A 16112-nucleotide genomic window follows, 5' to 3' on the forward strand; every position below is an offset into this window, starting at 1 on the left:
CAGAACAGCCAGCCACTACTTCTTACCTCTAGGAAATCCTCAGCCTAAAGAGAGTGAGTTCCTGTGTCCTCACGCCTTATATACCTTTCTCTGCCCTGCCACATTACTTCCTGGGATTAAAGATGTGTATGTTTCTCAAGCAAAGGCATGAGATCTCAAGTGCTAGGATTAAAAGTGTGTGCCACCACTGTTTGACCTCTATGTCTAATCTAGTGGCTGGCTCTGTCCTCTGATCCTCAGGCAAGTTTATTAGGATACACAATATATCACCACATCCAGCTCTAACCCAGACACCTTTCCAATGCCCAAAAACTGTTGACTTTGCTACCTGTATAAGAAAGGACACAGACACAGTTCTCTAAAGCTCAGATTCTTGGCTTTTCTCCTTTCAGGAACTAAATGGGTGCTGATATGTGTTGAGATCATGTGACCCTGCTGACAAGCTCACTGAAGCTATTCCCATCATCTTGGTAGCTATAGCACCAAGCTTTAGGTGGTTAAGGTCTGCATTGGCTCTTTTGTATTCTGGATGAAGTAGGAGATAGGTGCAACACCCACCAATTTACACAGTGCCAGATACAGCTCCTACTGGTCTAATGTTGATAATTCCTCGGTATCTTCTATTTGAAATCCTTTGAATTCTGTTCTGTTGACTTCCCTTTTTAGACAGTTTATGAAGCTTTTGCCTCTCAGTAGAGTATTCCAAAGCTGCTTCATGTTGCTGTGGTGTTTCTTTGGCAAAATTCTTCTCATCTGTTAAGGTAGGTTGTACGGCCTGCTGTCCCTCTTTTGAGTGAAAAAAAACGAGGCATTTGCTGAGTATTCTTCGCTTTCAGATACAAATGGTGCTAGGAGAGGAAAGAGTGGACTATGAGATGAGTTGGCTCAGGTATAAAGCAAAGTGGACATGGAGCAGGGCAGGTGGACATGGAGCAGGTGTTCTCAGAATTTGGTCTTTCTTCAGCAATGAACTTCTAATTGACGTAATTAGACCGTTTTCATCTTCAAAGCAAAATCAAGCAGAAGTGATGGAGATTTCTCATATTCCCTTTGTTCTCGCACATGTATCACCTCCTCTCTTATCAACACCCCCATTTGAGTAGTGTGACTGTGACCACCATAGAAACTACATTGCCAAGATGCTTTCACTTGACATGGTATTTTTAAGGGCTTCATTTTACACACATAGCAAATAAAATGTGGAAGCTAAACAATAACTCTCCATAAAATGCCATAATCCATCATCTAAACCCCAAGTGATAGAGTATCTTCAACTTGCATCCTAGAAAAAGAAAAGTTAAAATTAAACAAAAGCTTTTAATAAAGGGTCCACCTTTTCTTCTCCTGACCAAAAGAAAGGATGAAAAGTCCTCCCCAAGAAAAATCCATATTTTCCCTCCTATCCTCCTCCCCCTGATTTTCCTCCTCATGTTCATCTAGTAAATCTCACCATTATGTACAATATTTCCAAATACGGTCTTTGTTGAAATTTGGGGTGAGTGAACACCACTTTTTTCCAAACATTTCCCCATCCTCTGTGCATTCCCAGTAGATCATGTGTCTGAACCAGAAGGGAAAGGCACATTTAGCATAGTCTGTAAAAAGAAAGAGTCATCAGGAAGAGGAACACTTTCTTTTTTGCAGCACACGCACACACACACACACACACACACACACACACTTCTCCACAGTCTTCCTTAATTCACCAATAGCTTATGAAAATTAGATTGGTACTACCCTGTAATCCACTTCCCCTTTCATGTTCTACTAGTAGTTTTCTTATAAAGACAATGGAGTTGAAACACCTCTAACACATCTTTGATTATATGTGATTTTGATGCTATCAGAAATTATGCATCTCAGAGACTGGGAAGACAGCTCAGTATGTAAAGTCCTCACTATGCAAGCATGATGATCCAAGTTCAGATCCCTAGGACCCAAGTAAAAAGCCAGGCATAGTATTACACGCGTCTAACCTCAACACTGTGAAGGTAGAGAAAGGCAGATTCCCTCGGGCTTTCTGACCAGGCAGTCTCACCAAATTAACAAGCTCCCGGTTTAATGAGAGACCCTGTTTCAAAAATAAATAAATGATAATAATAAAGTAGAGAGTAATAGAAGGAGACACACGACACTGACCTCTGGCCTCCACACACTCACAGGTACACACCCACACATACTCACACATACAGCATATGCACTCACACACAACAACAACAAAGAAATTGTGTATCTCTTGGTTTCACTTCAGAATTTGCTCTAGATTCTGAGTTCTTGCCTGTCACACCAAATGGTCCCCAAGACAAGGCATACCCTCCCATCTGTGGAATTTAGAGTCAGGACTCTTACCTGAGACAGAACAGTACCTCCAGTAACCTTGAAAGGTCTTGTTCAAAGAACACCACTTGTGTTTTGCATTGAAATTGACACAGTCATAGAATATTTCATTTCTATACCAGAATGGAAAGACACAGTCACCATCTAAAAGAAAACAAAAATCCTTTATCTGTCCCTGAGTTTGTTAGTAGTGGTTTTTTTTTTATTAATTCCTGCCCTAAATGAGACATCTGTATCAACATACTACACACACACATACACACAAGGCTCAGGGAACATCTCAGAAGGGGGATGGGAAGAATGTAAGGTCAGGAGGATGGGAGGGAGAGTTGTGGCATACGGTCTTCTAGACATAGCATGGCCATTGCTCTCATGACCCCACTGCAGCTGTGGTGACCTGCCCAAGATCAAATCAACAAAATGACTAAATATTCCAGTATGCATCACTAAGTGGACTCAGTGAGTGACCAAAAAAAAAAAAAATGGAGAGGACATAAAAGGAGGAAGGGGGGTGAGAGAACATTAGGGGACCGGAACAGGGTGTTAGAGAAGGATATGATCAAAATACATTGGGGTTTTTTTGTTTTGTTTTGTTGTTTTGTTTTGTTTTTTCTTTTTCGAGACAGAGTTTCTCTGCATAACCCTGGCTGTCCTGGAACTCCCTCTGTAAACCAGGCTGGCCTCAAATTCACAAAGATTCACCTGCCTTTGCCTCCCAAGTGCTGGGATTAAAGGTGTATGTCACCACTACCTGGCTTGCATTGTTTACATATGTGAAATTGTTGAAGAAAAAATATAAACTATTCTATGTAACACATTTTAATTAAAATAGAATTATATCACATTCCCCCTTCCTTTAAATGTATTAGATTTATATATTTTTAAAAACTGTTCTATTTTAAATTTTTAAGTGAGTTTTTCCAGGACTGAAGAGATGGCTCAGTGGTTAAGAGCACATACACAAGAGGATCCAGTTCAGTCCCCAGAACCCCAGTGTGGCAACTCATAATTCCTATAACTCAGGCTCTAGGGGAGACCCTACACCTCTGGCCTCCACAGGCACCTGAATTCACATGAACATGCCCAAATACAGACACAGGCACATACATACTCAAAAACTAAAAGTAACTCTTAAAAAAAGATGAGTTTTTCCTCAGCATCCCTGACCTCTGAGATCAAAGCCACTATTAGAACTGTGGATGCCACTGTGAAAAAATGGGCAATTCCTGGATTCCATAAGCTTAAAAAATATTACTTATTTGACTCTGCCTAGGTCAATGCCATGTTTTTATATTGAAACATCTATACTATGGTTAGGCAGCTGGTTATAAAATGAAGTGTTTTTCTACCTCAGTACTGTTTTGTTCACAATATCCCAAATTATTATTGGTTGATTTCCTATGTGAATTTTAAAATCTGGGATTCTCTATTAGAAAGGCAGAAATTTAAATTTTTAGTGATGGTAAGAATTCATGGTGGCAGTAAATGATGTAAGCAGATGCAGAGATCCACAGCCAAGCACTGGGCCCAGCTCAGACGTCCAGTTGAAGAGAAGGAGGAGGGATTATATAAGCAAGAGGGGGGAGGTCAAAATCATGACGGGGAAAACCACAGAGACAGATGGCCCAAGGTTGTGGGAGCTCACGGACTCTGGACCTACAGGTAGGGGGCCTGCACGGGACCAAGCGAGGCCCTCTACATGTGGGTGACAGCTCTGTAGCTTGTTCTGTTTGTGGGGCCCCTAGCAGTGAAACCAGGATCTTTCCCTGGTGCACAAGTTGGCTATTTGGGACCTGTCTATCCCCTATGGTGGGATGTCAGCACAGCCTTGATGCAGAGAGGAGCTTAGTCCTGCCTCAGCTTGATATGCCATGCGTTGTTGACTCCCATGGGAGGCCTTACCCTTTCTGAGGAGCGCATGCGTGGGATAGAACGGAGGTGCGGGAGGAAACGGAAGAAGAGGGAGGGGAAACTGTGGCTAGTATGTAAAATAAATGCAAAAAATGAATAAAAATGAATTCATGGTGGTGTATTTCGTGTTTTGTGTCATATGCAATGTTTTATGAAAAAAAGGGGGGCAAGAAAAAATTTACTAAAAGCAAAATCACAAATGTTCCCATTTTGATGGAATCAGAAGAGAACACAAAGGCCCTGGAGAGATGGCTCGGTGGTTAAGAGCACTAGATGCTCTTCCAGAGGACCTGGGTTCAGTTACCAGTACAAACATGGCTGCTCACAATCTTTTGTAACTTCAGTTCCAGGGGATTTGATACCCCCTTCTGGCCTCCCCATGCACTAGGCATGCATATGGTGAACAGACATACAGACAGGCAAAACACCCATACACATAAAATAAAAATAAAGATTAAAAATTTTAAGATAAAAAACATACATTAATAATGAAAATTTTCTGATCAACTTACCTTCTATCTCTGGCATTATCATGATAGACTCTGAGAAATGAAAATTTAAGTAAAGTTCATTTTAATCTTAGGCTTTAAAACAGACTCTTCTAGCAAATGACATTAATAACTATGTTAGTCTGAGGAAAAGCAACATTGGCATGAGCTTATGTCAAGGATAGCGCACACAATCTGTTTTCAGATCTAGTTTTATCCACCTGAAATTATTTACTTTATTGAAATCCTACATATTTTTTCATTGCTAGGAACTGAACCCAGGGCCTTGCCCATGCAGGCAGGGGCTCTACCACTGAGCCACACCTGAAGCCCCTCACTGGGGGATTCTAGGCAGACTCTCTTCTAATTCTATGTGTTTCTTAATGACTTAATTCCAAAGTACATTTCATCATCAGTGTAAAAGAGAGTACTTCCTCTCTTATCAATGATTGATCGGCCTTTAATATTAATTATCCAATGGTAGGTAGCTCTTGCTTCACAAATTCTCTTTCATGATATCAAATAGATTAGAAGTCCCCTCTCCAATCAAGTTAACTAGTATTGTTGACAATAGATAGTCCCGTGTTTCCTGGGTTAGTTGGAATAACACTCCAATTAAGAATGCCATTCACAGCAGTTACTTCAGGAAATCACATGTGGTCAAAGTGCAGATAATAATCAACTATGGAGTGATCAGCCACAAATGGAACACTGTATCATACACCCTGCCCCTGAGGCTCAGGAGACGTCATTGAAGAGAGGTAGAAAGATTGTAACAGCCAAAGAACATGTAAGACCAGACCAAGACCTCTGTGTATACCAGCAGACACACACACATATACAATTAAGAGTAAAGTAACTCCTTTTAAAAATAGTAAATTAAAATATCAATCAGTAAGGGAATTCGAAAGAAAAATATGCTTTATAGTACATTCAGCTGTTATCAAAAATGATCATTTGAACAGACACAGAAAAGTTCTCTTTCATTATTTTCTTAAGTATTCAGCCTTTGAGAAAAGAAAATATCAGTTAGACATGTTCATAAATGACACATTTAATCACTTAAAAGTACTGATGGAAAATCATTCTTTTTAATTTTTTAAATATTTTTATTAATTTCATACATTGCATTTTGATCATCTACCCTCACTATAAAAGGTTCTTCCAGATTCACACCTCATTCCATACCTACCCAATGTTTTTTCCCTATATGCTATTGGGTGTGTGGCCATCCATTGGAACGTGGTCAACCTTACCTGAGTCCACACCTTTAAAGAGAACTAACTCTTCTCCCAGAAGCTATCAATTAGAAAATAGCTCCTCAGTGAGGGGTGGGACTTCCTGCCCACCACTCCTAATAACTTGTCATTATACCCAAAGATTAGTGCAGCACTCAGCCGTCATCAGAGAAGCTTCTTTCTGTAGTAGGTGGTACTTAACAGACACCCACAACTGATCAACATGCAGAGAACAAGACACTGTGGGATGTTCAACCTTAAATGGGACGTCTATACCACACTCCGTCCTCCTCAGAATCAGGGATCATTGTGAATGAGGAAGCAGAAATACTGTTAGATCCGGTTGAATTCATGGCAACTGTGACAGCATGCACAGGACTCATGCCAGCTCAAGCCATACAAAATCTTAAACTATTTTTAAAGAAACTGACACTGCCTTGTATATATACTTAAAGTAGTATTTCATCTTCTAAAAATATAGATGATCCAGTGACACCACTTGTCACAACTGTTTTTTTACAAGTTCTAATAAACATTTCTAAAACAAACTTACCCATGGTTGGTGGATAATAATCTGAAAGACACAATGGGGAACAAGTATTTATTTCACTAAATTTAACACTTAAAATGAAAGAAACATCCAGGCGGTGGTGGCGCACACCTTTAATCTCAGCACTCGGGAGGCAGAACCAGGCGGATCTCTGTGAGTTCGAGGCTAGCCTGGACTACCAAGTGAGTTCCAGGAAAGGCGCAAAGCTACACAGAGAAACCCTGTCTCGAAAAACCAAAAACCAAACAAAAAAAAATAAAAGAAACAAAAATATCTCACCAAATTCAATTGTTGTGGGAAAAAATGTAGTTTGAAGATCATTGTTTATACAGGACAAAAGAGTACCCTCGGACTCTAGTCCAGTGGTCTCAGTGGTGCAGAGCTGAGCTTTGGCTCCGGTACCCAGGGCCTCGTAAGGGAATGGGGCTTTGGTGCCAGAGACTCTGCTGATATCCATAGTTGTGCTGCCTCTGAGTGCCATGATGGTGTCAGTGGTCTGTGCTGTTACTGAGGGGTGCTGATGCCCATGGCCCATGTTGCTGCTGGAAGCCATCCATGTTGGTGTCTGGCCTGTGCTGCCACCTGAGGCCATGTTGATGTCTGTGGTTCATGCTGCTGCCTGAAGCCATGTTAATGTCCACGGGCTGTGCTGCTACTGGAGACTATGCTGATGTCCCTGGCCTGGGCTGCGACCTGAAACCATGGTGCTGTCTATGGTCCATTCTGCCACCAGGGATCATGTTGGAGTCCATAACCCTGCAGTAGCCGGGGGCCACGTTGATGTTTGCAGCCCATGTGACCATTGAAGGCCATGGCGATGTCCATGGTGTTTGTTGTTCCCTAAATCTATGTTATGTCCATGGTCTGTGCTGTAGCCAGAAACCATGTGAAAGTCCATGATTCAGGCTGCAGCTGACTATAAAGGGCAAGAAAGCTTTTTGTTGCTGTGGTGTTGATGACTGGAGACTCACAGTTGAAAATGAAAGACCAAAGGCAATTGTGACAATCCCTCTCTCCCACCACCCACCCCAAAAAGAAACAATCTAGACAGGAAGCCAAGAAAGAGAACTCTGAAAAATTGTGATAGAAGCCGGGCGGTGGTGGTGCATGCCTTTAATCCCAGCACTTGGGAGGCAGAGCCAGGTGGATCTCTGTGAGTTCGAGGCCAGCCTGGGCTACCAAGCGAGTTCCAGGAAAGGCACAAAGCTACACAGAGAAACCCTGTCTCGAAAAACCAAAAAAAAAAAAAAAAAAAAATGTGATAGGGATGCTGAAGTGTAACTCTTCACAAATGATGGCTTCTGGTGGGTGTTGGGGTGGGGAAGGACTCAATTTTCTTTAAGCGGATGGCTACTAGGTGTTTGTTTTGACCATGCTTCAATGAGTTTATTGGCAACACAAGTTGGACTTGGTATTTTTTTCTTCTTTTTTTCTTTTTCTTCTTTAATTTTGAGGGAGATCACAAGGGTAGGAGGGTGGACCTGGGAGGACTAGGAAGTAAATGTGATCAGGGTGCATTATGTGAAATCTTCAAATAATAAATAAAAATATTATGTTTTAAAAAAGAATGGAGTTTTGGTCTCTCAGGTCATTGTGTGAGTTGTCTTCTCACTCCTGAACTTCCAATCATTGCTGCAGGATCTGGACTCTATACAGCTGAGGCCCCAGAGTTTTTTCTGAGCTGGTGACTTTATAGCCACCAGTTGTAGACAGACTTTACTGGATCTGAAGATGGTATTCTGACTCCAGCAGATTCATAGAACCCAAGGTGTAACTGAAGTTTTGACTCCACCTAGTCACCTTAGTGCTGAGTGCCCAGCCTCACCTTTTGTCCCATTGGCACATAGCCAAAAATAGTAATCCATTTGATAATCAACACTGTGTTTCACCAGCCCCCTAGATGAACTGTGGATAGTCCTCTAATAAGAGTCACAGAAAACAGAACATCCCAACAGGCTTGGGAGAAGAGAAAGTGAAAACCAACCCACTTCAACAAGCATGTAAAACATGACAAAGCAACACAGAAAAAAAAATTAACATAACCTCTGCTTGTGACCCATTACCTACCAACCAACTCCAGTATAAGGCAATCCAAAGTTACAGAAATTGAAAAGAGAAATGCCTTTCAGGACGAGTAATTTTGGGGTTCTTCCCTATGACCAACATTCAAATATAAGCAGTAAGAGGACTGAAACAAGATAACATAGGATACTGAGTGTTCAGCCCTAAATGGGACATTCATATCAATCCCCTCTCACTGGGCTTAGGGAATGTTTCAGAAAAGGAAGCAGAAGAAGTGTAAGAGACCAAGTGTGGGGAGAAGGGGGATAAAATTCTGTCCTTTGGACATGGCATGGCTGTCATACTCATAAACTCACAGCATCTGTGAGTATCTTGCACAAGGTCAATAGAGCCAAAGCTCCAGCATAGAGGGGAGAGATGATCTCTCCAGGCCCATGCCTTACTGGGGAGCTATCAGCATTCAAAAACTTCTGGAGGAGAGCATCATTCTTTTTTGAGGGTGTGGCTACTGATAGGATTCCTATGCTTCAGTAGATGGCTCACACCCATGCACACATGGGTGCAAGACTTAATGGGTTACTTTTTTAAAGGTTGAGAATGGGACATATTGAGGAAAATTGAAGGGGGAAAGAAAAGTATATATAGTTATATTTTATTGTATGTATGTATATATAAAATTCTTAAGAATAAAGAAAAATTTTAAACAAAAATAGAAGAAATAGAAAGCAAGAGAGGTTACCATTTGCCAGCTTTTGGTTATATATTTTATTCCCAAAATAATAATTTCAACCCTGGAACAAGATCACTCAAACCAGTCCTCTGTGAAGCGTTTCCAACTCAATCACTTCTCTTCCTCCAGGCCATGATCATAAATGGTTTCAGCAAGTACCGCTCAAAGCCTGTGTCTTCTGTCTTCCCACGTGCCTGTTCAATCATTGACTGAAGATATCTGTGACACTTAGTTTTTTCACCCCAAAGCCTACCATGCTATCACTGCAAAAATGCTAAGATTTGGTCATTTTCATTGTCTGATTTCTCTGAAAACAGAATGCCTCTAACTTTTTGATCACATTCTGTCATCCTCAGACTGACTATGGTGGCAACATGATCACTACAGCCCACACTGACTGTAGTCAGTATCACAAGCTTTCAGACAAAAGCCCCATAGGCGCTTGGCAGGTAAAGGAACCTACTACCAAGACAGGTCTGAGGACCTGAGTTAGATCCCTGGCACCCACAGAGTGGAAGGAGAGACTCAGCTGTCACAAGCTGTCCTCTGACCACCACATAGTAACTATGATAACCCCCAAACACCCAAAAAAAAGCATAAAACAAAATTGAGGTGACAACTGGAGAGATGTCTCAGTGGTGAAGAGCATTTATGGATCTTGCAGAGAGAAAACTTGGGTTCGGTTCTCAGGAGCCACATGCCAACTCATAACCATCTGTAATTCCAGTTTCAGGGAATCTCTTCCACCTTTTATAGTCACCAGGCATGCACATGGTACATTTATATGCACAGAGGCAAAATGCTCATTTTTTAAAAAAGGCATTGATGGGGCCCCTTATAACTCTAGTAAACTAATGTTCATGAGCTGTCTAAAGGAGGATCATGAATAAAGCAGCAGTTGGATGACTGAAACCAAAGCAGCACTGCATCATTCTAAGTACAGGCTAACATGCCCAGGATCCATGGGATCTCACTCTAGATACCAGAAATTGTAATAGTAATATATGGAGTGATAAGACAACAGTACCTTCAGAGGCCAGACATTGAAAGTGGAGAGGTCTTAGGAGCATCTTATCAACGTCCTAGTAGATGTACTGTGTAAAGTGTACATGGTAAAAGAGAGACCTGGGCTAACGAGATGGCTCAGAGAAAAAAGTGCTTGCGCCCAAAGCCTGATGACCTGAGTTTGATCCCTGGAATCCATATGGTGGAGGGAGGAAACAGACTCCTGCAAGTTGTACTTTGACTTACACATGCATACCATGACATGCAAGTGTGCATGCACATACACAAATAAATAAATATTATTTATAATTTTAAAAAAGACACACAGCTTAGGGAAAAATGTTACCTTTCAATAATTGTAAAATAGGAATCCCAGTTGACACTAAAGTGATCATACAGTAAGAACCTCTTGTTCCTCTTTTTTTCTCTTTCATTTTTTTTTTTTTTTTTTTTTTTTTTTTTTTTTTTTGGTTTTTTTGAGACAGGGTTTCTCTGTGTAGCTTTGCGCCTTTCTTGGAACTCACTTGGTAGCCCAGGCTGGTCTCGAACTCACAGAGATCCGCCTGGCTCTGCCTCCCGAGTGCTGGGATTAAAGGCGTGCGCCACCACCGCCCGGCCTCTTTCATTTTTAAACACTTATCCATTCTGCTTTTTAACTATTTTAAAACATGTTGAGGAGTACTTAAATGAGTATGTACTCTCAGCAACTCCATAAAAAGCAGTATGTCCAGCTCTACATAATCCTCACAATACTAAGACATGAACCAGAATGAAGTCCCTTCATAAATAGCCATTTCAGAATCACTCAACACATTACAACTTTGATAAAGAAATACAATAGTCTTTACAAAAGTAAGTTATATTTTTCTCATTCTATAGGCACTTAAAACATATCAAAATGAAGAAAAAAATTGTTCTGTCACATGACTTCTGACTTTCCCCCTTGTTAGTTTAATCTTGCTAGTTTTGAGCCTTTTTGGAAGATCATGTTTTCTACACTTAAAAAAAAAACTAGATGATAGAGAACTTGCCCTTTTATTACGACACACAAAATCAGGGTGGCCTCTCCCCTACAGGACATCTCAGAATTTGTTACAAGTGGTGTTGATGTTCGGCTACCTCATCAAAAACTCACCCCCAGCCACACTCATTCCCATGCCTCACCTTTGTCTGGAAGACTGAACAGTCTGTAAAACAGGCAGATGGAAACCAATAGGATACCCACGGGCTGAACCATGTTCCTCCTGTCAGAAAATGGTTGATAAACCTAGCTTACTCTAAAGATCTTGAAGACCTGGGATCCAGTCACAGCCTCTGTCTCCTCCTTATTCTGTCATCTCTCCCCTCCTCCCTCCTCTTCCCACTCTTCCTTCTCTGAACAACTAGACTCAGTCTGCTACTTTTCCTTATCCTTCTCTACTGTAAATGCCAGTCTGGCTTCTCATCTCCTCCCTCCCCTCCTCTCTCTCCTTTCTCCATCTCTTATTTCTCTCCACCTTCTTCTCATCCATTCCCACATCTCCTTTCGTTCCCAACTAATTCCATCTCTAGCTTCAGATAATCTTGTCTTCTATCACCTTCTCCCCTTAATCCCTTTGATTGCCTCTGCTCTCCTCCCCCTCCTCCACTTCCCCTCCCTCTCCTCTTCATTCTCCTCCTTTGCCTCCCTCTGCTGCTCACTGTTTCTCCATCTCCCCCCTGCTACTTTTCTTCCTCCATGTTGCCTCCCTCTCTCCACACTACGAAACTAAGCCTCTAGCCTTGCAATTGAATTAGTACATAAAAGGAAACACTTTACATTAGTGGCACTAAGCATAAACAAATAAAAATGATGTTGGGGAAATTCAAGATGTTCCCATGAAAATAATCACCCAGATCACATGGAGAGTCATGGGTCTAAAGATACCTTAATCCAGCTTCATAAGCCAGAGTTGAGGAATACATTATAGAGACCCAGGGGCTCTTCTTGATTCATAGGACCCTTTAGAGAATTAATAGATTGGTAGATGAGGGGCTGGTTAGCTCCCTAAATAGCATTGCTTTCATACAGCACAAAGTATTTACTGAAATGTGTTTACCTCCAAAGGAACCAGGAGCACTTTTCAGTGAGGCTACTTTACTTCATCCTCTGGGAAACTCCACAGATCCTCTGTCCTGTGCCATCTGAAGTCACCACTTGGGGCACTGGGAACATCATGACCCAGGCAGTGCCATCCACCTGCCAGTGAAGGGGGAGTCTGTAGGCAGAATCCTGACACTGAAAGGAGCAATGCGTAGAGTCTGGGTTGTCTTGTAGGGAGCATTGTTGCCCTTCTATCCAGGAGGGTGGCAGTCCCCTGTGCCTGTGAGATCGTGATGCTGTAAAGACGCCCAGGGGACTCTGCTCTGAACTCCTAGCTCCTATGAGTTCAGTTTCTAATGAGAGATAAAGAACTCTGCCAAAACATAAGTTCCAGAAAGTCATGGCTGGAGTCTGACAGTCTATCCTTTGACAGTTTTCTTGGTAAAAAGTTTGGTTACTTGGTTGCTTGAGTTTTTTGAGACAGGGTCTCACACAACCCAGGATGACTTCAAACTCTCAGTGTATCTTAAACAGACCTTTAACTCCTGGTCTTCCTGCTCCAGAGTGCTGGGATTACAGGCATGTGCCACCAAGCTCAGCCTTAGCAACCATTTTTATTGAAAAAATGATTATTGCATCCATCAATGAGATACAATTTGAAGTTGTTGCATATTTGTAAAGTGTAGATGGCAACATCAAGTTAATCAAGAAATCTATCACTGCCAAAATGTACTATTTTTTTTATCAGCAAAGTACTGAAAGTTTTTTTAATGCAATGCTTTTATGCTTGGTGGGGGGGGTGGTTTTTTTTTTTTTTTTTTGAGACAGGGTTTCTCTGTGTAGTTTTGGTGCCTGTCCTGGATCTCGCTCTGTAGACCAGGCTGGCCTCAAACTCACCTGGCTCTTCCTCCCAAATGCTGAGATTAAAGGCGTGTGCCACCACCACCCGTCACGCTTTTATGTTTTAAAGTAACAAGTCACATCTTTGTTTTTTACCTTTGAAGGTGGTCTCAGGGGCTGGAAAGATAGCACTGGCTGCTCCTCCAGAGGACCTGGGTTCAATTCCAAGGACCCACATGGCAGCTCACACCTCTGTATAACTCTAGTTCCAGGGGATATGACAACATCACACATATATACATGCAGGCAAAACACCAATGCACATAAAATTTTTTATTTACATAAAAAATTTAAAAGAAGAAAGTGATCTCATTGGACTTGTATTTTAGGAAATTTTGTTTCTTTTTCCCCCTGTTTTATTAAAAAGAGCTTATTTTCTCATACCATATATCTTGATTACAGTTTCCCCTCCTTCTACATCTCCCAGTTTCTCCCCACTTCTAGATCTACTCCCTCTCTGTAACTCATTAGAAAACAACCAGTTTTTAACAGGTAACAAAATAAAATATAATAAGATAAAACATAAATCATTACCTCAAAACTGGACAATGCAAACCAACAGAAGGAAAAGGGCCCTGGGAGAAGGCACTAGAACACAGAGACACACTTGTCCATACATTCAGGAGTCCCATAAGAAGCTGAAAGCCATACTATATATGCACAGGAGCTGGTGCAGACTCATGTCAGCCTTGTGCATGCTGCTTCAGTCTCTGTGAGTTCATATGAGCTTTGCTCACATCAATTTAGAGGGTCTTATTATCCTGGTGTGCTCCATCCCCTCTGGCTCTTCCACTCCATCCACCTCCTTTTCCATAGGGTTTCCTGCGCTCTTAGAGAGGAGATTTAATGAAGACACCCCTCACCCTCTCTCTCTCCCATGCATGTGTGATGTCTGGCTGTGGGTCTCTGTAACTGTTCCCATCTGCTACAGAAGGAAGCTTCTCTGATGATGTCTGAATAAGGAATATGAGTATTTTATTGCTACTTTTCATTGTTCAGACCAGTAGTACTTGGCTTTAGCATAGGTTTCTGGGTGATATGGTCTCTGGTCCTTGGTTACCCAAGCAGTTTTGAGTATTGGTTCAATCATGTAGGCCTTAAGCCAAAGCAGACATCGGTTGATTACTGCCACATATTTTATGCCTCCATTGTTCTAGAATATTCGGAAGGCATGAAAAATTGTAGATCAAAGACTTTGTGGCTGGCTTGGTATTTACATTTCCCTTTGGTAGCCTACAGAGTACCTTCCCATACCAAAGACACTTGAAGATGGAGGTAAAGGTTATACATAGGCACCAGCTCAACTCTCCATGTTCAATGAGTTGTGTGGGTGTTGTCTTCAGCAATGGGGCTATACATCCTGTCAAAAAAAGGTCAAAACACATTTTCAGGTGAAAATACATTAGCTATGACCAGGGCTTGTAGTTTTTCTGTAAATGATGGTGTGTGATTCTAACAGTGGTGGAGAAAGCCTGATAGAAATGTGCTAGTCTCCTTGTATTCACCTGTCCTGGTCCTAATAGAGGGGTCCCTGGGTTTTCCTCAACAGTCCTAAGGCACCCTGCAGGGCCTGGAAGAGTGGAAAGGGGCAGGGAAGGCTGCCAAACAAGTTCTTCTGTGATTCCTCATGGGATGGGCAAAGAGTGTTTTGTGTATGCCTGCAGGCAACTCAGGATCCAGCCAGGAGAGTCTCTCAAGTCACAAATAATTCTGTGGAAGAGATGACTTCTCGGAAGGGAGTATAAAAGTCTCCTGAGGCACCTTTCAGTCAGACCCGGGTCCTGGTTCAGCATCTGCTGAGGAAGGTTTAATATTAGCACCGGCAGGCCAGAGTTCTGGCCAAAAGGAACACAGGTGGTGCTGAAAGCGCAGAGGATGCAGGTAGAGATGGGGGAAAGGGGCAGATGAGGGGGGAATTTCTCCAATTCCTCAGAGGATGCAGGTAGAGATGGGGGAAAGGGGCAGGTGAAGGGGGAATTTTCTCTAATTCCTCAGAGGATGCAGGTAGAGATGGGGGAACGGGACAGGTGAAGGAGGAATTTTCTCCAATTCCTCGGAGGATGCAGGTAGAGATGGGGGAAAGGGGCAGGTGAAGGGGGAATTTTCTCTAATTCCTCAGAGGATGCAGGAAGAGATGGGGGAACAGGACAGATGAAGAGGGAATTTTCTCCAATTCTTCAGAACAAAATGGGCTTGTTAGGCTCTGATCTATTCTTTAAAAAAAGAAAATTAAATTATCGTCATAGTCTTGTAGTTTTACTTGAGATAAGCCTCTAGCCATTTTGGGCAAGTGACAACCACATCTTGCCAGCAACCAATGAAGTGAAAGTGATCCAGTGCCCTGGTTCCCTGTGACGTAACTACTCCCTTGTCCAGCAATCCTCAGAAGGCCATCCTAAATGAAGGCCAGTCATTCCACAGAACAGGAAACAGTTTAACATGATAGTCTGCATACTCCTTTCTTAAATTCTTTACTATGCAATCCTGGGAGTAAGTTTTCTGTGGTATCTTCCCATTTCATCCCACCAGATGGCATTCGCACACAAGAGGAAGATGGAAAAGACTAGGACTTCTGGATTGGTTTTCACTAGCTTGGAGCATTGCTCATCCATTGCTCCAAAACAAACATTCTCAGGAATCCCATGCCAGCCTAATAGTCAGAAGTTACTCAAGAGCTGTGCTCTGTTTCTTTACCAGAGTACTCAAACAGCTCTGGAACATCAGAAGTTGATCAGACTACTTTTCCATTCAGTCAAGTGGGCTAATATGTGATGATATTTTATTTGTTCTTAAATGTGGTGGTATTTTATTTGTATTTTAATAAATAAAATTTGCCTGGAGATCAGAGGAAATAGCAAGCCATTTTAAG

General features: G+C 41.9%; 1 protein-coding gene across 1 annotated transcript; it reads right to left on the reverse strand.

Annotated features, from left to right (window-relative positions):
* Positions 1-221: 221 nt before the first annotated feature.
* On the reverse strand, positions 222-11586 carry Bsph1 (binder of sperm protein homolog 1). Its single transcript, XM_028884923.2, has 6 exons — positions 11446-11586; positions 6528-6548; positions 4761-4790; positions 2350-2481; positions 1451-1595; positions 222-1282 (listed from the first exon to the last, which is right to left on the reverse strand). The coding sequence occupies exons 1-5, from the start codon at positions 11516-11518 to the stop codon at positions 1453-1455; spliced, it is 399 nt and encodes a 132-aa protein (XP_028740756.1). The 5' UTR covers positions 11519-11586; the 3' UTR covers positions 222-1282; positions 1451-1452.
* Positions 11587-16112: the final 4526 nt, after the last annotated feature.

Source organism: Peromyscus leucopus, chromosome 1 (assembly GCF_004664715.2).
Source record: "Peromyscus leucopus breed LL Stock chromosome 1, UCI_PerLeu_2.1, whole genome shotgun sequence".
In the NCBI taxonomy this organism is placed as follows: Eukaryota; Metazoa; Chordata; class Mammalia; order Rodentia; family Cricetidae; genus Peromyscus; species Peromyscus leucopus.